Raw genomic sequence first — 20,481 nt, 5'->3', positions numbered from 1 at the left:
TTTATTATAAATGATTTATCTCTCAAACCGTTAGTTTGCTATCAGTCAGAGATGGAGAGGAGGAGCGCTAAAGTAAAACCTTGCCCTCTATTCAATATTCCGTTTCACTTGGAAATACGTCACAACACTGGAGAAAAGTTGTTTGTAACTTCCGGTTCACGGGGACATTAAGTTTGGGCGCGTTCTCGCTTCTCTCAGTTCAAGCTAAGCTAATGATGAGGATGTCTCGTGGCTCACAGAGCCAAAGATGGAGTTTTGAGAGAAGCTACAGAATGCATGTTTATTGATTAATTCTTTGTTTGTCCTGCTCTTTATTGTCCAGGAAATAAAGAGCCAGCTATAGAAGTTTGGTGTCCATTTGTTCTATACACACAACACAGAGTCAACGTCCCATCACGAGGGGCCGGTTACAATGGTGCCGTGACCTTTTAAGGATCCATCTGAAGATCGACACCTGTTCGTTCGCCGTGGGAGGCTGTAGTGACTGGTTTTAGATATTTTTTTCAAGGACTGAAGGACATCATATTTTATATGAAGTAAAGTGGACTGTTTTTAGTTTTTTCCCCTCAGAAAACGCATCATCAACTTGAATTCGGACTTTCAACCAATTTATTTACTGATTGATAATTATTATTGGCTTATGCTGTTCAGAACAATATTATATTATTTTATAATTTGTTTATTGTTAAAGCTAGGGTAGGTAATCCTGTTCAGAAACACTTTTTTTTTTTATACTGGGTGAAATGGTCCTTCCATCCTGAGAGTAGTCAATACATTATGTGTTCAGAAAAAGGAATGAAAACAATCAGACCTCTGTAGCAGCTGCAGGACAGTAAAAACTCTGACCAATCACTGCCACTCGGTCCGAGTGTAAAGAACCAATCAGATGCCTTCATGTCTCGTGCTGTCACTCACTCTCGCAACCATGGCTACCACCCCTTTTGCTAGATCTGCCCATATGCGCGCGCACCCGTTTGATTTGAGGAGTGCAAGTCAAGAGATGTGCGGAACCTACGAAGAGTAAAATTATGGCAGAGAAAGAGCATTCAAAATTCAAAGCACCTGCATATTCAGTCAGCGAAGGCAAACAAGGCAAAAACTACTTCCTCGGACCCTGCCCGCACTCTTGAACGACCTCCTCTGCTTCGCCCTCGACCCCGGACCTGTCCTCGAACCGACGATGAGGTACTTGTCACCGGACTGTAACGTTAGTCCTCATCAGAGTCAACAATGCTTTCATCATGGAAACTCTTACATGCAAAACACCGTATATGTTATGAATCTTACACGAAATTCACCTTCATCACAGTGTAACTGATGGTAATGGAAAAACGTGTATCAATGCAACCTGTTTTTAGCTTTGCCTTCTAAATATAGCTCGTTAGCTATAAATATAGCTCGTTACCGAATCAAACAAAGTAGCCTATATTTTAAACTTTACCAGTATCGATATGCTAGCTTGATAGTGAGTACTAAAATAAATCTTATTTGTTTATATTTATAGTGATAAAGTTAGGTATTTTATTACATGTGATTCTGACATGATGTCACTGCATGCACTGTGCTCCTTCCTCTCCACTCGTCTCAGGTAAATAAATGTGTCTTGTTCCAGCCTGAGCGTTTGGCGTCGCGCGTTCATGTGTTTTGGGGGCGTGGCTTTGGAAGGAGCTCAGAAGGGAGAGGGTGGGAGTGAATGGAAATAATGAGCTGTGTTTATTGCAGATTAAAAGGTCTACAGTCACTCGATTTTTATACTCTCTTTTTCAGAGCACTTACATTTTAATTATGTATTGGTATATAAAGACAGTTTAAACAAATTAGAAAATATAAAATGTTATAAAAATCCTACCTACCCTAGCTTTAAGTTGAAGTTAATTAACTGTTACAATACAGAAACATGGCAGAGGGTGTTAGTTACATTACTGAGGAGAATGACAATGTGACATTTGACCTAAGTAGCCAATTTGTGAGGGGAAGGGGTCTTTTCAAAATACCTTCTGAACCCAGAACACCAGGGTCTAATAACAGGGCATTTGATACACCCGTTCTGACTTCCACAAGATATGTAGACCGTGCCATGGCAAATCCAATTAACCAAAATCTGGGTTTTGGTTAATTGGATTTATCTGGGTTCACTTATTAGTGAAATAGCTGAGAAATTGGGTCAGTCCATTACTGCTCAACTACGATCTGTTAGAAGTGCACATAGCAGTAATTCTAAACATCCAACTGAGATGACGCTGTCTAATGTCAAATTAGTGATGCAATCCAATGTAAAAGAACCACCAATATTTAGAGGTGATGACTCGGACAGATTCACTGTACAGGAGTGGGAAAACGTGCTATTCCAATTCATGAGCAGTCACAAGAAGTCCTGGATAGGCTTATGGGGAAAGCAGGCGATGTGGTGAGAATTAAACTGTGTAATTACACATTGCTGACCACTGCAAAAATCCACAATTGATTTGTGACATTTTGAAGCCAAAATGTCACACAAATTGTATAAAACCGAGCATAGGGTTTGCACTCAGAGCCCAAATGTTGTTGAGACGTAGTCTGCTTCTGGGGGGTCGAAGACTTTAGGGTACAGTCCTCAACCACACCGCCGAGAAGCCCAGCCTGGGACATGGAGGAGCTGAGAAAATGAATTCTCAGACCCCCTCACATCAACCTGGCTGAGCCCATTCCTGGACCACACCTGTGGACATCACCTGGCCCAGAGATCACGCAGGTACCGATGTCGCCCATAGAGCGAGGTCAGTATTGTGCGTGGCGGATCGACCAGCCCGGACATGGGAGGCCTAGCGTCCCTGCGTGGGGGCGTGGTCGAGTTTCCGCGTTCTGTCAGTGTTGGCAAAGGAAGGACCAGCGTTCCACGGTGGCCTGGTCTGAGAGAACTCCCGAGTCAGCACTGCCTCGAAGGTGAAGGCGACACACAGCACCTGTGCCACGATAGTGACAGAGATGATCGCCACGCGATCGAGTGCAGCGAAGGCGGAGGACGCCCATGGGCCGCGATAAGTCACGGGGACTCTCGAGAGCCGGAGGCGTCCTGATGCACGTCCGGGAGAAAGGCACTGGGAGCGAGTGCTGAAGAGCAACGCGTGCCCAGGAACCAATCATAAGCCTACAGCGCTCGGGGGGAGGGCGACGCCACTCCAACCGATGCTTTCAGCTGCCCAGGAAAGCATGGCCATCAGCTCTGGATCTGACTCGACTAACGCTGACACTCCCGAGGGAGGCAACGCAGTCGAATCCTCATTTCCAGAGGAATCAAGCCCAACTTGTGATGCTGTGAGTGACGTGACACCATCTGCTGGAGCCCCGAAAGAAAACACTGGGTCCCTGAGAGGAACCAGGCACACACGGAAGCCCCACGGTTTGCGATGTGGAGGGGGGCGTGGCCCGAGGAATGCTCGTCGGTATTTTGCCACACCGTAACCCTCAGATCACCCTGGCCACCAGCCAAAGTATCCCCTCTTGAGGAAGAGATAGATTGGGGTGTGGCAGAGGGGACTCTACCCACACGGAGATCATTGAGTCTCGATCTATAAACATTGCGATGGTCATGTTCCCGCAATGAAAACATGACTCATCCACGAGCGCTACCAAGAGTGATTAAGCCCAACACGCTCGTGACCGTTAGGCAGATGAATCACGCGCCCACATCCAGTAAACACACGAGCGAGCCGTCTGAAAATGACGTGCCGCGTGCAGCTCTTTTAGAGAGAGGAAAAAGCTCAGCAGAGTGCTGAAGCGCCCAGGGAGAAACACACACACTGTCGGCAGATCACTGCACAGATCAACAGCAGGCAATGCAATCTCGCTGGAACGCGCCGTCACACCAACACACTGCTCGTCTCGTAGAGTGAAGATGATTCAGAATGGCTTGTAGGAGTGAAGAAAACTCTTGGCTCCGAAGCGAAAACATATCTGCATGTTGCCAGCGTGACCATGAAAAGGGAAAAGAGAGAGATGTCAGTCGTTCTCATCTCAGCTCATTATAGCTCATTAAGTAACCACGCCCACGCAGAGCGTGCGCTATTCAAACGCAAATGATCTGAGGCAATCCATGCAAACGTGTCAACGCCCACATCAGCTGGATAAAACACACCGCGAGTTTAATCAGACTCGTGCACTTTATGTCGTCTTGCTTCGCAGTGAGGAATAATCCTTAGGAATAATTTAGTTTCACATCGCTATTCAGCTATTCAGAGGACTGTCGTAAGTTTTTTATTCTTAAGTGCTTTGTTCTAATCGTGATATGCAATAGTGTTGGTAAACGTAAAAAGACTGTTGGAATATGAATCGCGTGTCTGTGTGTGAATGAATGAACGGCACAGATGTTTACTACAGCTGTAGTAAACAACAGCGCGCATCTGTGCCTTTCGTTAACACTTGCACTTACATTAGTAAACGTTATTTTTACATGAACACATCTACTAGTTTGCTATCTATCTACTACACTGTAAAAAGTGAACATGGGTCTAAGTTGGATTACTAGAACTATTTGAGTCTATTTATTTAGTATTTCTGCTTTCCTAATCGTAATTGATTATTGTACATTCATTCAACTTGAGCACAGAGAAATTCACAGACACTCAAATATCTCACTTTCACCCAAAGTATAATTTCCCTTTAAAGGGATCTCCGCGTCAGACGTTTTTTTCTGACGTCATGACGCACGAGCCTGATTTCAACTTCTGTTCCTCAACTGACAACCGCCATTTTCTTTCTCTCCGGACTCGGATGAAAAAGGTAGGTTGGAAGTTTATTTTAATTAATATACTCGAAAATGCAACTTTTGGACGTGTGTTTTAGTTGTTTATGAGTTAATTAATGTTGTTTGTGAACATGAATACTAACGAAATCGTAATTAACCGAATTTTTTAACGTACGTTTGCGATATAGCGTTACTGAACATGTTCTATGTATACAATATGTTGCATTTACTCGTTTGTTTTATAAAAATGTGTTCAGTTTGGATCTTGGTAGTGTGTGTATAAAATTATTTTTTTAAATTGATGCCTCCTTAACCGTCTGTGCCGCGCGAGATATTGGAAATGCTTTGGGCGGGAAGTGCTCGGGGAGTGGGATAAAATGCTTGAATTTGATTTCCTGCAGTAAAATATTGAGTATGCTTTTAAAGTAATGTTTGTCTGTTCTTTTATTTGTCTTTGAAAACGTTTGCTAGCTCTGATTTATTCATCGATAAATTTTTTCGCCCAGAAATATGATGATGATTAAAGTCATTGAGTGCGTCTCAATCAGCTCCCTAGTTAAGCAATCAGGGCACTGATCAGGGAGTCAGCCCATTGCCTGATTCCCTGATCAGTGCCCTGACTAAGTTACTGAACTAGGGAGCGGATTGAGACGCACTCATTGTGCTTCTGTGCTAGCTTCATCCAGGAAAAAATGTCAGGGTTTTCTTTAGTAGAAAATTATGATTTCTATTTGTAGAAATAGTAACGTTAGTATTTTCACAATTAATTAATTAATTACTTGACTTGTAGCAAACCATTTTCTACCACTTAAATACTAACTTACAAAATTTTACTCCCCTTAGAACCGAAAGCTTTTTTTAATATTTAAGGAGGACACTTTGCTATAACGTTACATGGTAAGTAATTTCTATTATTTTAAGTAATTTATTCTATAATAGATAATATTAATTACTAATGTTGGATATGTTTGAGTAAATTACATCTAATGTTATTGACTTGCATTTTATCCTCATTAAGAATTTTCCAACTAAAATTTGCATTAACTCACCCTTATGACATTCTGAATGCATGTGCCTTATTTGGTTTTCAGAAAAATATCTCTTTTGTTAGTACATACAGTGTAAACCAATTTTGAAGCTCAAAATGATTACGGTACATGACGTGACATACAGTATTGTGCATGTAAAAGGTGCACAAGTACTAGCTGATTTAATATGAACAATACCAAATTTAAACAGTGTTTGTGTCAGTTTTTCTTGTGTCAGACTTGCATTGAAAGGAGTTTGTGTTATAAAATATTTACGTTTGCTTACAGATGGCAGGAGGTAGTGAACCAGGAGCTCAGTGTCAGGGATTTCAGGGCGAGGTGGCCTGCGCTTTTCAGACATTACGAGGTAATTGAAAAAATAAGTTAAAGTTCTAGTTTTACTGGCTAAATACATTATTTGAGTTGATATAATACAATTTTGCATGTGCAGTTTGAGACTGTTGTTGACAGTGTTTTTTTGTTGTTGTTTTTTTCTGATTTCAGATCAGTGCAGAGTTCCATAGACTTACGGCGGTTCCACTGGAAGACACGTTCTTTGCACAGTTAGATGTATACATGAGTCAACTAATCGGAGTAATACGTTCCAAAGGAGGAGCAACCTGTGAGAAGACTGTTGCAATTTTTCACATTTTGGATCGGGTACGTCTGTGTTTTAAATTAATATCAACTACACAATCTTATTTTAGTCACAGTATGTTTAACAGTAACATTTAATTGTTAAATACTTGTTTTATAGCATAGAAATTTGAAATTGTCATCACCACCCAATCAAAATGGACAATTTAAAAGTGATAGTTCACTCATAAAATAAACAAATGCTGTTAATTTACTATCCAAGATGTAGGTGACTTTTTTTTCTTCAGTAGAACCGTAAAGAAGTTTTTTTTTTTTTTTTACCTGAAACTGTGGTCCATTGTGATTCATTTAATGTAAGTCAAAAAGAGTAAAAAAAATTAAAAAAAGTAAAACAGAGGCAAAACAAAATTAATACCTGTGGGTCCTGACAATTCATTGAGGTTTTATGAAGCGAAACGATCGGTCTATGCAAGAATTATTATTTTTGACTCTCAAAGTGACTGTAGCCATTGACTTGCATAATATGAATCACAGAGGACTTTTCTCTATTCTCTATTACAGATTACTCTGAATTTTTAAAATAAGAAAAATAATTTTTTTATCAATTGCTTTTTCACAGACTGAAAACATTCACGTGAAAAGAGAGTGTGTCCTGAAGGCCCTAATCGTTTTCCTGGGGGAAAATCCGCAAGATCTTATCAAGGAGTGCCTTGTGAGTTGAAAGTCCGCATATTCTATTTTTATTTAATTTTTCAGAAAGTACAAATTTGTGTTTTGTAGTTATGAACGAAAAATGTAAAAAAAAAATTATGTACACTACTTTAGGAGAACCAACAAGATGATTGTGAGGGTGAGATGGAGCAGCTCACCATGGCGGTGTATGTTATTCGGAAGGAGGGTGGAGAACATCACTAACCACCGGCTGACATAGGTGTCGTCATCGAGGGTGTTAAAGTTTTGAATGAACTGCCTTCGTTCACATCAGCTTGTGCCTTGCTTCTCGGGATGATATACATCATCAATCTGGCTTATCCAAAACCACTTCGCTTTACATTCGAGGTATTCCAGAAAGTTCTCTTGCAGCTCGATCAGCACAAGATGTCACTCAAAGTTCAAAGTCTTTTCAGGAGACTACAGTGAACTCGCAGTAATGTTTGAATGTGCATATGTGTTTGAAAGAATGTCTCTGTTTTAGTTTGTTTCATGTGTTCTTATGTTTGTGAGACTATCCATTTGTTCAGTCATATGTCTAGTATGAATGTGTAGTTGTTCGAATCTGTAGGTGATTGGTTCCCTTTACATTGGTGAAAGGGTATAAAAACATGGCTCAGTTTAGTGCATTACCTGTAAGCTGTTCTAAAGCACTTCTAAATACACTTAATGGTTCAAGTTGTTCCAAACCTGTATGAGTTTCTTTCTTCTGCTGAACACAAAAGAAGATGTGTTGAAAAATGTTGGTAACCAGACAGTTGACCGTACCCATTGACTTTCAGTCTGTTTTTTTTCCTGCTGGAAGTCAATGGGTATGGTCAACTGTCTGGTTACCAACATTTTTCAACACATCTTCTTTTGTGTTCAGCAGAAGAAAGAAACTCATACAGGTTTGGAACAACTTGAACCATTTTTGAGTGAACTATCCCTTTAATTGTTTTTAGGTGGCTCATTTAAAGGATTGGTTCACCCCAAAATGAAAATTTCCTAGATAACAAACTCTTCTTCAGCTGTGATCGCGTACAGCCCGTTTAAACACTTCAAAGACTTTTGAAACTGCATTGATTTGGACTTAAATACGATGGTCACCAATGAAGTCCGTTGTTAGAAGAAAAATCCAGAAATGTTTTCCTCAAAAAACATAATTTCTCTCCCACTGAGGAAAGAAAGACATGGATATCTTGGATGGCATTGGGGTGAGTAAATTATTAGGAAATTTTCATTTTGGGGTGAACTAATCCTATTATAAAGGGCATAACCACTTTTTATATTTTTATTTTATATTATATATCTTTTTATAAATATATGCATTGCAAAGACAACTTTGCAAAAAGACTGTTATGGATGTAAAGTGTGTCAGTAAATGAAATTTCATTGAGAAATCATTACAAACTGTTCATATTTGTTGTGCCAAAATTTGTAATATGGAAAACACTGTTAGCGTATAAATGAATTAATGGTAATAAATATCTCTAAAGCAATTTGAGTCTTGTGTGATTGACCTAGTGAAATTAAGTTGAGAAAATATAATTATTTAAGTTGAGGAAACATAATTTTTTTAGGTGTTACCAATTGAAGTAATTTTTTTAAGTTGATCCAACTGTATTAGAAATTAAGTTAGACTAATGTAAATAATAGGATTGAATGAACTCAAATAATATAAGTGTGATTAACCTAGTGAAATGAAGTTGATAAAACGTGATAATTTAAGTTGAGAAAACTTAATTTCTTTAGGTGTTACCAATTGAAGTAATTTTTTTAAGTTGATCCAACTGTTCACTTTTTACAGTGTAGCAAACTATTTTGCTATACTGAGATGAATAAAAATAGATAGAGTAATTACGTAGCCTATCGTGTTGGCGCCCTCTACTGTTTCCCCCTGCTTTCTCCCTTTCCCCCGTGATTTTGTCTATATCGCGAATATAAGACGACCCCCCATTCTTCAGCCTATTTTTAGGACAAAAAACTCGTCTTATATTCGGGTATACGGTAGTATGTGTTTTTTGGCCTTATTTCAGAAACTTTCATTTTTAGTTTTTTCAATAACCATGCGTAAACATTATTCTATCAAAAATACAAACATGTACACACATGTTGCTCACATATTATGGTAGCCCTGTTTGTGCTAAATAGAGTGTAATTACATCTTTGCCATTAATATGTTTATAAGCAACTGAAAAAAGCACAAATGTCAGGGCATGTCAGAACATCTCAAGGACCCCAAAAACACATCAGACCCCAGAGGGTTAAGGACAGCCCACTGAATGCCTATAAGATACCATGTAAAGTTCCCTTAGTTAGATTTGATGACTGCAGCTACGACAGCTTGTGTTCTCAATAAAGAATCCTGCTGAAGAAATAACCAAGTCTCCTGGTCTTCGCTTCTGAGTTTCCTACAGCTCAGGGTATTTAAACTGCTTCACTAACCACTCTTTCCCCTCTCTCTGCTCCTCCTGGTATGATCCTGTTTTGTTTGTTCCTTTGTAGTTTTACTTAGTTTCCACTCAGTCATGTTCATACACACAGATTCACGCATCCCTGCACTTTACATACACCTTTCAATTTGACATTCTCACACCTCATTCCTTTTTCTTTGTTTAAAGTTAATAGTTTTTGGTTTACAATAAATAACCTTTTTTGATTGGCCTATACCTGTTGTTCGTATCCCCTCATTTTTGCCATTATAATTGTATATATAAAATTGTATATATATAGAGAGATACTTTCATATGGATGGATGGATGGATAGATGGATATATATATAGAAAATGTGCATATGCCGTTCTATGGGTTATTTATGTTACATTTAAATGCAAAAATTCTGTGGAAGATGGCTGGATTTAATAATTCATATTTCTAGGGTATTCTTCTCAAATCAGACTCAGTCTATGGAGCTTTTTTCTTTTGTGGGATGTGAAAAAATCATGTTTTAAAACACAATTATTACATTATTGTTTATTATTTTAGTTTATTAAGGTATTTTGTAAAAAATAAAAATAAAAAAAAACATTACAATACATTACAATAATATAAGAAAGACTTAACTGTGACCTAAACAAAGCAAAATCCAATCTACTCATTTAAATTTTTTTTTTTTTGATAAATTGAAAGTGATTCTGTTTTGTCATTGTTTTTTTGTTTTTTTTTAGACCTTAGCTGTTCAGTAAATTATTTTTATAGTTTAGTTTTAAATGTATATCACTACACCAAAAAAAACTCTGGCCCTCTCTCTTTACAGCAGACGAGAAGACTCCTTACACAAAAAAAATTGTGTAAGATTAACAAACTTTACAACTTAACTAGGATTCCATACAATGTAAATTAATTTCCCTTTACCATGCACACATTCACTCACATTTTTTTGTTTAATTCGCAACATTTAACAGAAAAAAATAGTTTGATTATCGAAGAATCTATAAAATTATGCTTTTAACCCTCCACCAAGAAAATCCCGCATGTTTAAATAAAACAGTGTCAAACTGACACTAGGTGTCGCTCTTGATTGACCAAATAACCTCACATATTCAGAATAGGCCAATGATATCGGCAAGCAAAATTTGCATAGTTGGCCACGCCCAGGACATACGGGTATTTCACAAGTTCACACTTATATATTAGATAGGGTAAAGATAGAGGGAAAAGAGCACTTTTACTTTCATGATTAAAGAGGCAGGGTCTCAAGCCTACAAGAGATCTGCACGAGGGTGGTCCCGATCCAGATAAGATGCAGGAACTGCCTATGGCCACTGATTATGCCCTCGGGGCTACAAAAGTGACTGCACAGTCTCTGGGTTGGGCGATGTCCACTTTGGTGGTCGAGGAGCGCCACTTGTGGCTGAACCTGATGGGGATGCGAGATCATCTCCCAAGGTGGCCTTTTCAGCCGGCATTGTCAAAGAATTTGCCCAGCAGTTCTTGACAGTAAAAAAGCAGATGGAGGCCATCAAACACAATCATGCCTTGGCTCGGTTCGGATCCCATCTCTGCACCCCCGAGGCAACAAGCCCCGGCTGCCCGTCACTAAGGGTGGCCCCCTGCGAAGGCTACTCTGGTCTAGTTTCAAGCGCCTGGACCGGCAGCCAGACCCAAACAACGTTCCTCTTGCAGAAAGGTGGTACAGCCAGCCCGTTAACAGGCCACTGAGAACCCCCACCTGGAAAGAAGAGGGGAGCAATTTTTTCTATTGACCAGATGCCACTAGGCATGTTCGCTGTCGAATAGGGGTCGTAGTACAACTCTGAACTGCTGCTGAGTGTTGACACACTGTCTCGTCTCCTGAGAACAAACCTAAATAAGCAGTGTCACGCTGGCCTCTTTTATACCCGTATGTGCAAGGCATTGCTCGCCAATTTCATTGGCCTTTTCTGGATACATCAGAATTTATTGGGGCTCTCAAGAGCGACCCCTAGTGTCGGTTCAAAACAACATCTTATGGTTGTTTTGTTTGTTACATCAGTAATTGAGACGTTTTTCAGCTTTACACCAATAACATTGACAGCAATAAAATAACACACCCATACAACATGTTTTTCTATCATTTGCAGAAAGTTCATTTTGTTCAACTTAAATTAAATCATTTTATTTACACTGAATCAACATTGAAACAACATCAAATCAATCTTGCTTTGTGTACAGCAGGATTTTATGCCAGTATATAATTTTTAAAATAGAGTTGTATGTCTTATTTATATTTGCATATTGTCTGTGATGTATTCTATGGTGAAGAGACAATTTTCCACAAACTGGGTAATAAAGTAAAATCATGTCCTTTTTGATTTATTTCAATCAGAGGCCATGAAGGGCTGAAAATAACATTAAAAAAAAAAAAAAAAACTCCAAAACTGTTGAATAAACAACTCCAAAAACAGCTTTGCCATCTTCACTAATTACAAACCAGTTTGATTTTTTTTCTATCAATTCTCATTATGTCAATTCTGCTTGAAAGATGTCAAAACGGACGTGATTCACCGGCAAAGAAATTGTTATATTTATTTAAGATTTATTTAAGATCCTGTTGTACATGAAGCAAGATTGATTTGTTATTGTTTCAATGTTGATTCGATGTAAAATGTGTAAATGTGTAAAAAGTGATTTAATTTAAGTTGAACAAATATCGATTTTATGTCCATCTTGATCTATTTATCTATCAATGTTAAGTTTCAACCTTGATTCAATGTTGGTCTGCTGTCAGGGAATGTGTGTTCACTAACTTGAAAAGGTTAAATGCAGAGGACAAATTCAGAGTATGGGTGACCTACGTGTCAGTAAAAAAAAAAAAAAAAAAAAAAAAACATCTATTCTTTTATAAAATACACGTATAATAATGACACTTTTTATTTCCTGATCGTGATTGCTGTAGTCCTCAGTGTTGTTTGACACAGCAAAGACATCTGAAGAACTTCCTGAACTGCTGTCTGACCTGGACAAGAATGAGACGAGAGAAGCTGAGTGACTTCATGACATCCATTTAACCTCTGAAACTCATCAACCACAGTGGAATTTCTTTATAATAAACAGGAAAGAAATAGTATTTTAAGAGACTTTCCGAAGTAAACACTGATCATTTTCTTCCGAATACTGTCTTTGGAGAGAGTGAAACATTTTCCCACAGAGCAGGATCATAAAATGGCTGAACTAATTACTGAGGACAAAATAGAAAAGAGGTTGAAAAAGCCGGGCCTAAATGTTTGAAGAAGTTTTAAAAGCTTGGAGTTTGAAATCATTAATGCCATGCAGTCAGACAGACAGATCAGACCCCAGCCAACATGTGGGTTTTTGATGGGCTGTCACTTGGACCCTGCAATGGGCAATTATGGCGTTTTTTTTAGTTGGGCTCTTGACCATTGACTCTTTAACAATAGTTTTTTCTCTGGCTGCTTTAACTGTGTGTTTATAAGACACACTTGTTATGGCAAATGGAAATTGAGTATTTTACTGTTAATTTACTGGACTTTTTTTTTATCATTATTTGACAGACTGGAATCTTTAAAGAAATTATTAAATGGGGCCTAATTTTCACCAACCCCCAGCAAAATTCCCAGTGTTAAATTAACACTCCTCAGTGTACATATACTGTACATGTGTCCACACTACAGAGTGTTGAAAGTAACACTGAAGCAGTGTTGAAGTTAATGAGATAATTAAGTGATAATAGACCATTATTGAAGACAGCTGATGATAACATGCAGAATCACTGAAACAACAAGAACAGAAAAAAATAAATAAACTACAACTGACTTAAGAACACATACAAACTTCTGTAGACGTGTGACAGAAATAAAGTCAGTCTGGTTAGTAATAAGTGAAGCTGGTAATGCTGTTTGTGGAGTTGTTTAATCCTCCTCTGCTGAGATCTTCACAGATTTAATGTCTTCTTTTATCTTCAGTTGATTTCATCTAGGGCCCCGTTTACACTGCAGGTCTTGATGCCCAATTCTGATTTGTTGCCTATATCCGATTGTTGCCTACATTTTTTTGACCATCCGTTTACACGTTCTTTCAATTGTGACCCATGTCCGATTCATGTGTTTACACTTGACATAGGCCTACTATCTGAAACATTGTACATGCTTAAAGGGGGTTCTTGCACAGATTATGCGAAGTTTGCCAAACATAACCATGAATTTGAGGCGGACGAAAAGTGCCATCATTGCAGCCTGTGCATGCTTCAGTTATTGTGTGCGAGAGAGATCTCAGGATGGGATACGGGGAAAGTGCGTATATCTATACCACTAATTTTATTTCTCGTACCATTTATACTGCAAAAATAGTTTCTGCATGCATGATACGCACTGTAAACCCATTGGGTAGGATTAGGGGTGTGGAGTGCGTGTGTATTACATGCCATTAAGTGTATACCATATGGGTTATGCACAAGAAATATGTAAATTGCACAAGAAATAAAATTTGTGCTGTAGATACGCACTTTCATTAGATAGTAGTCGGTCTGAAATTTTAGGATGAGCAAGCCAACCTTTGATATGTTGTGTCAATGTTTGCCCACATTCCTCTCCTACGACGACACAAGGTTTCGTCGGACCATCCGTCCCTTTGCAGATGGGCGTTGGGGTTCCTCTTGTCATCAGACCACAGAGCCAGCCTAATGCCTCAGATTCCCGTCTGCCTGTTTACATGACGGTCGCATTGGCACATATCTCATTTATATCTGATTTATTTCCAGATATGAACGAGGCCTGAAACCGATCTCGAAATATCCGAATGCATGCGTTTTTTTTCCTGTTTACACGGAACACATCCGATCTGTGTCACATATGAGCAAAATCAGAATTGGGTCACATTTCACTGACAGGGTAAACGAGGCCTAAGGCTATGGCTGGAAATCAGCCATAGTTCTTGTGTTTCTGCGCATCTCTTCTCTTTTTTCTGTTCTTGTTGTTTCAGTGATTCTGCTTGTTATCATCAGCTGTCTTCTATAATATTCAATTATCACCTAATGTATCACTTAATTATCTCATTAACTTCAACACTGCTTCAGTGTTAGTTTCAACACCCTGTAGTGTGGACAAATATGTACACTGAGTGTTAATTTAACACTGGGGATTTTGCTGTGTACATGGGGCCCATGTGGATCCGATGGAAAAATTGATATGGGCCCCATTTGGGTTGCCCAAGCAGAAACCATGTACCATGGAGGAAGAAGAACTTATGTTAAATAGTTATGCCCACATGGGGCCCACATTGAAATGTTTGCTGGGTTGTTATATGTCAGTGCAGCTTGTTGTGCCTCTTTATCAGAGAATCCAACAATAATGGACCTAATTACAGAGAACAAAATAGAAAAAAGCTTGAGAAAGCCAGGTCTAAAAGTTTGAAGTCATTTTAAAAGCTATGAGTTTGAAAATATGAATACCATGCAATCAGACAGACAGATCAGTCTGTTTAATATAGAATTTGACAGTTGGAGTTTTTGACTCAATTGAACGTTCCGTCACAGGAATGAAATGGAAGAATAGTAACAGATAAAAAAAACCGGCTCCGACATTTCTCAATAAAAGACGTGGATTACCGAAATAAGAACAGTTGTAATTCAGTTCATACAGTATCTTTCATATTCAGTTTTGAATGGAATATGGTGGTAAATTGAGTGATGTCTGACCTCATCATTGAGGACACAATAGACCAGGAAGATGAAGGTTCCCTGCTGGGAGTTCAAGATCAGGAAGAGGATCTCCAGCTCCTTCCTGCCATTAGTGAAGAAACCCAGAATCCAGGAGCAACCAAGAACCACAAACTGAGCCAGTGTTTTAACTGTCATAACACTTCAGAGAAAGAAAGAAAATTAACAGATATTTATTTATTAAATATATATATATATATGTATTATAGTGTTTGAATCTGAATGTTTATTACTTGGTTTGTTTCATCTGTGAAACTTCAGCGTTCAGATTTTTGAGAGTTGAGTTCAGACTGATGATGATGTTGATGAAGAGAATCATGTTTAACTGAAAAGTAGAACAATAATAATGAATCACCTTGTTTTCCCTTTAATATTAATTAAAATCATGAGAAATAAGAAATGTGCTTACTGCTAATATGACACAAACAGGACCCAGAAAACTCCAGATAAAACCTTTATCCATTTTAATCCAGCAGCTGTTTAGAGGAAAACACAATATAAGAACTAGAAGAATGTCAAAACTGCTATTTCTGGTGTTGAGTGCTGAAATATTACAGATTTTAATCTTGTGGGTAACTCTGAAATAGTGTGTGCCAAAAAAAGTGTACAGCAAAATCCTCTGTGTTAAATGAATACTGCTGTTTATATATTTATGATTTGACACTTTATTATTATTTTTTTTCTTTATTGTGGAAGAACAGTAATAGAAAACATGATCAGGTGATAAGGGCTACTTAATGATGATGTATTCATCATGTAATTATCTCATTCACTGATCTCAATCAAAGTCAAGTGTCCGATTTAATAGGTTATGTGTTAACAATTTCACATAATTTATTACATGTAGCCCCTTTAATACACAGCTAGAGTTTCAACACTGGTGTGCTACTTTGAAAAAATTATGAATAACTGATCACAATTTTTTTTTTTGAGAAGTAACATCATCTGAATACACACAGATATCAAGAATGAGTGTTTGAATCTCAACATTGGTGACAAACTTATTGCCGCAATGCATGATGGTAGCTATGAGATTGATTCTGTGGTGGCTCCTAGCATGCACTGTAAAAAAATAAATAAAATAATGGTAAAAAGAATTTAAAAAAGCAACGGAAAAAAACTGTAATAGCTCTACAGGATTTTTTTTACAGTAAAATACTGTTAAATATACGGATTTTGCACTCTAAAAAACAAAACAAAACAGTGTACTTCCACACAGCAAAAACTCCAGTGTTAAATTAACACTCCTGGGAGTGTATATGAGTCCACACTCAATAGTGTAAAGTGTTAAAATATGAGTGTTAAATTAACACTCAAGAGTGTTAAAGTTAATGAGCTAATTAAGTGATTAATTTAGTAATGATTGATCATTATTGAAGACACCTGATGTTAACAAGCAGAATCACTGAAGGAGAAAATCACAAATTGTAAGCCACCGTTATGGTGATGGTTGTTTGCTTTAGTCGGGCTCTTGACACTTATACATTTACTTTAGATTTTGTTTGGCTGTTGTATCTTATAACTGCCCGATGAACAAAGAGAAAAAGTGATCTGCTGGTGTTGGTTATATTATGAAAATCATCATTTGAACTTGATCACTGAACTCATTAAGATCCTTATTTCTGACTTAGATTTATGTTGTTGATTACAGCATAACTGTGAATCTGCACAAATATCCAGAATTTTAGATATAATACAAAGGATTTCTTAAAAGTTGTTTAAAAAAAAAAAAAAATCTTTCTTTTAGGCACACACAGACGTCAAGATTCAGTCTCTGCATCTCAACAATGGTGACGAGCAGAATATTCAGTTAGGAAAAGTAAATTACACAGACAATTCAGATCATAATTTATTCATACCGCAATGCATGATGGGAGCCATTAATGAGTTGTGATTGGTGGCAGCGACTGCAACATGCTTTATTATTGTCACCATTGTTGAGATTCGCAGGCTGATTATTGATGTCTGTGTTTCTAAATAAATTCATTTGAAAGTCTTTTGATCAGAACAATGGTTATGAAATATTTTTGGATTATATGAAAAATACTGAAAATCATATGCTGTAGAATCACAGAGCTGCTGTAACTAACAAGTTAAGCCATCTCAATAAGTTTTGTTTTACAGATCACAACATGACTATGTCAAAACATAACCAACACCATCAGATCACATTGTCTCTTTGTTCATCTGACTGTTATAAATCAATAACAGCAGACAAGCAAAATTTAAAGTAAACATATAAGGGTCAAGAGCCCAACTAAAGCAAACACCCATCACCTTAATGGTAACTTACAATTAGTGATTTCCTCCTTCAGTGATTCTGCTTGTTAACATCAGGTGTCTTCAATAATGCTCAATCATCACTAAATTAATCACTTAATTATCTCATTAACTTTAACACTCTTGAGTGTTAATTTAACACTCATATTTTAACACTTTACACTTTTGAGTGTGGACTCATATACACTCCCAGGAGTGTTAATTTAACACTGGAGTTTTTGCTGTGCAACTGCTCAGGAGAGTAAAATGTTCCTTCTTCTTAAAGTCCCACTCCGATCATATTTTGAGCTATTTTTAAACATTCTCAGTGGTCTTTAAATGATGATTATGCCGTTTTTAGCCAAAATCACAAAACCTGTGCCGTTTTCTGGGACTTTGCTTCAGCAGAGCGGCAGTAGCTCATTAGCAATTCGCCTCTGCGTTGTGGGCGTAGCCGTTGGCACGGAGACGACCCTCCCCCTCGTTCACACCGCCGCCGATTTGAGCTTCCGAGAAAACGGAGGAGAAGCTGATCATCGCCGTTGCTGGGTTTCCTATCATTATCGGATTAATTGCAGTTTAACCATCAGAGTGAAAGTTTATCATTTGCATGTGTTTTTAAGTCCTGCCAGTTTAACAGGGCGCGCTTGACAGGGCATATAAGAACGCAGAGAGATAACAGAGAGAGAGAGAGCCTCGGCCGCGCGCGCGCACTCACTATTAATAATAATAAATAATAATGTGACCAAAACGGTTATACAAATGCTGTCATTATAAAAGGTTTCTAGTGTCAATGTATTGCTTGTTTATTTTGTTTACTTTTCATGGTGTGACACTTCTCTTCTCCCATGATCGAACATAGAATGCTGCTACGTCAGAGCGGCCAAAGCGTCAACAAGCTTCCTCGTACTTTTTGACAAGCGTCCTTGACAGGGCGGCCAGAGCTTCTTTGCCGCTCAAGTCGGCGGCGGTGTGAACGTACAGTTAGCGTTGCAACCCGCTACCGCACATAGGTGTTGATCCGCCATCGTCTTCTCTACTCCTCAGAACCTGAGCCGCGCGGGCGGGGGCGGAGGGGAGTATGAGCTTGTGGCACCGCCCAGTGGAGTTACTACGTCACAACTCCAGTCTATTTTAGCTGGCATTTTAGCGTCTGCTACTGATTCACAGCCATTTGAATGCAGAAATACTCAGAAATACAACTTTGAACTTATTTTTCTCAAGATATGTCCTCTAACATCAGAAAAATGCCACAAGAACATGTTAACACCTAGAAAAACATGATTTTCATCGGAGTGGGTCTTTAAGGAACTCTGAACGACCCCAGGGTTGACATCTCTTAAAACCACAGAGACTGAGACTTTACATATAAAAATACATAAAATCATCCCAAAACAAATTCTTGATGGACTTATCAAACATCGTTCAACTACATAATTCTATATTGTGTCTAAAACCTATATATTTGTCTATTATGCTTAATCACATAGAAGCCATGTAACTGTTATAACTATTAGATGTTTGAATGAAAGTGTGTCTTATTTCCTATCAGTACGATCGTATGTTCTTAATTCAAAAGATGGCTTGATTGAAATCTGTGTAAAATATTTCGTATTCTTATAATAGGAATCATGTCTAAACTGTACACTCTGTACTCTCTGCTAGAGCTGGAGAGTAAGGAGATCACAGATAACGCATGATTGACGATGAGAGGTGAAGAAAATGCCACCTCTCAAATAAAGAGAGTGTCTAATTGGTCAGAACTCATCCAGGAGGCTGGACAAACATTTGAGTATAAAACCTTAGGACCCGAAAAATGTTTTGGGGAGAGTTTTTACTAAAGAAGTCATGGAGAAGCCATGATGTAGTAACGAGATGTTAATGAGTGATTGTAAATTTTATGAGTGATGGTTCGTTCAGGTCATGTCTTATAAGTGCATATAGACTTGTATTTTATCAGATGACAAAAATGTCACAAAAGTCCAGAGCTGCCTTATTTGCTTGTAATCAAATTGACTTTCAACAACAACAACTCACTGTTCGCTGCCGTATCCTTCAGGAAGCAGCCCGACAGACACGGCCACCACAACCAGAGCAACCGTATATCCAATCACACACAGGTATCCACTGCTAAGCACCTCCCTCTTTTTGGAGCTGATCTGTGATAGGTTCTTCACACAGATGAAGAGCAGCACAGCTTCAATGAACATCCACACAAAGCCGGAGAGAAAGAGGAAGTGCAGCACACCTGATATCACGGCACACAACACCTGGAGATCATGAGAGACGGTTATGATGATTCTCAGTGAGACTGTGCTGAGCTGTAGGGCTCCTTCATCATTCTCACCTGATGAGGGCGTATGAGGCTCAGGAACTGTTGTGTGAGCAGGAACAGAAGGTGAGCCAACAGCAGACTGATGCAGAGGTTGATTCGAGCCACATTATTCACTCCAGGACTCCACTGACAAAGGGCAAAGGTCAACAGGGCCAAACTGAAGAACACCAGCCCCACGATCACACACACCAAATTCAACAGGTCCAGCAGTGAGTCGCTCTGAGAAAACATGTCAGAGTACATGAGTGCCAAATCTGTGCTGTTCTTCAATGCTCACTATAAATGTTCTCGTACCTCTGATGGGCGGCTGGTTTGCATGATGAGAGCGAATGTGGACAGATGAACACAGGAACACACGGTGTAGCTGCTGTTGGTCTTTAAAACAGAACAACCATCTACAATCCACTCGCTGATATTCCAGTACACACAGGACAGGGAACCGTTGGGGTCAAACTCCTGCAAAAAGAAGAAAGAACAAGCAGAAAATATAACACTGAATATTAGATGTTTTCAGATGTTCATCAGTTCTCAGGTTGGACAAAAACACATTTCAGTCTCTCACTCTGATGTGTTTGAGGGTGAAGTTGACTGGTTTGGTGAGTTTAGTGTTGGTGGTTTTGGGAAGAGTAGCTGAGATCACAGTGGACATCATGGTTTTAATCGTGTCATTTGATGTGTTGAAGAAGTCTGG

At 38.6% G+C, this 20,481-nt stretch overlaps 1 protein-coding gene, 1 long non-coding RNA gene and 1 pseudogene across 3 annotated transcripts in view; 1 reads left to right on the top strand and 2 right to left on the bottom strand.

The window, feature by feature from the left end:
* The window catches only part of LOC311279440 (adhesion G protein-coupled receptor E3-like), a 79,444-nt pseudogene that overhangs the window by 48,637 nt on the left and 10,326 nt on the right, over nt 1-20,481 (bottom strand). The gene's annotated exons all lie outside the window — the stretch shown is intronic.
* On the top strand, nt 4,485-7,778 carry LOC311280779. Its single transcript, XR_014625727.1, has 6 exons — nt 4,485-4,758; nt 5,567-5,620; nt 6,040-6,118; nt 6,256-6,411; nt 6,968-7,060; nt 7,174-7,778. It is a non-coding gene; the product is annotated as an uncharacterized lncRNA (long non-coding RNA).
* Nucleotides 12,422-20,181, bottom strand: LOC311286481 (adhesion G protein-coupled receptor E1-like; the record flags this gene model as incomplete). The annotated part of the gene is made up of 4 exons (XM_084402695.1): nt 19,803-20,181; nt 19,493-19,725; nt 15,176-15,338; nt 12,422-12,478 (listed from the first exon to the last, which is right to left on the bottom strand). Exons 1-4 carry the CDS (start codon nt 20,031-20,033, stop codon nt 12,422-12,424), a joined length of 684 nt encoding a protein of 227 aa, XP_084258821.1. The 5' UTR covers nt 20,034-20,181.

The sequence above is a fragment of the Rutilus rutilus genome (genome assembly GCF_951802725.1).
Source record: "Rutilus rutilus genome assembly, chromosome: 2".
NCBI lineage: Eukaryota > Metazoa > Chordata > Actinopteri > Cypriniformes > Leuciscidae > Rutilus > Rutilus rutilus.
The sequence above is the reverse complement of the archived record's forward strand: the minus strand, read 5'-3'. Positions and strand labels throughout refer to the sequence as shown.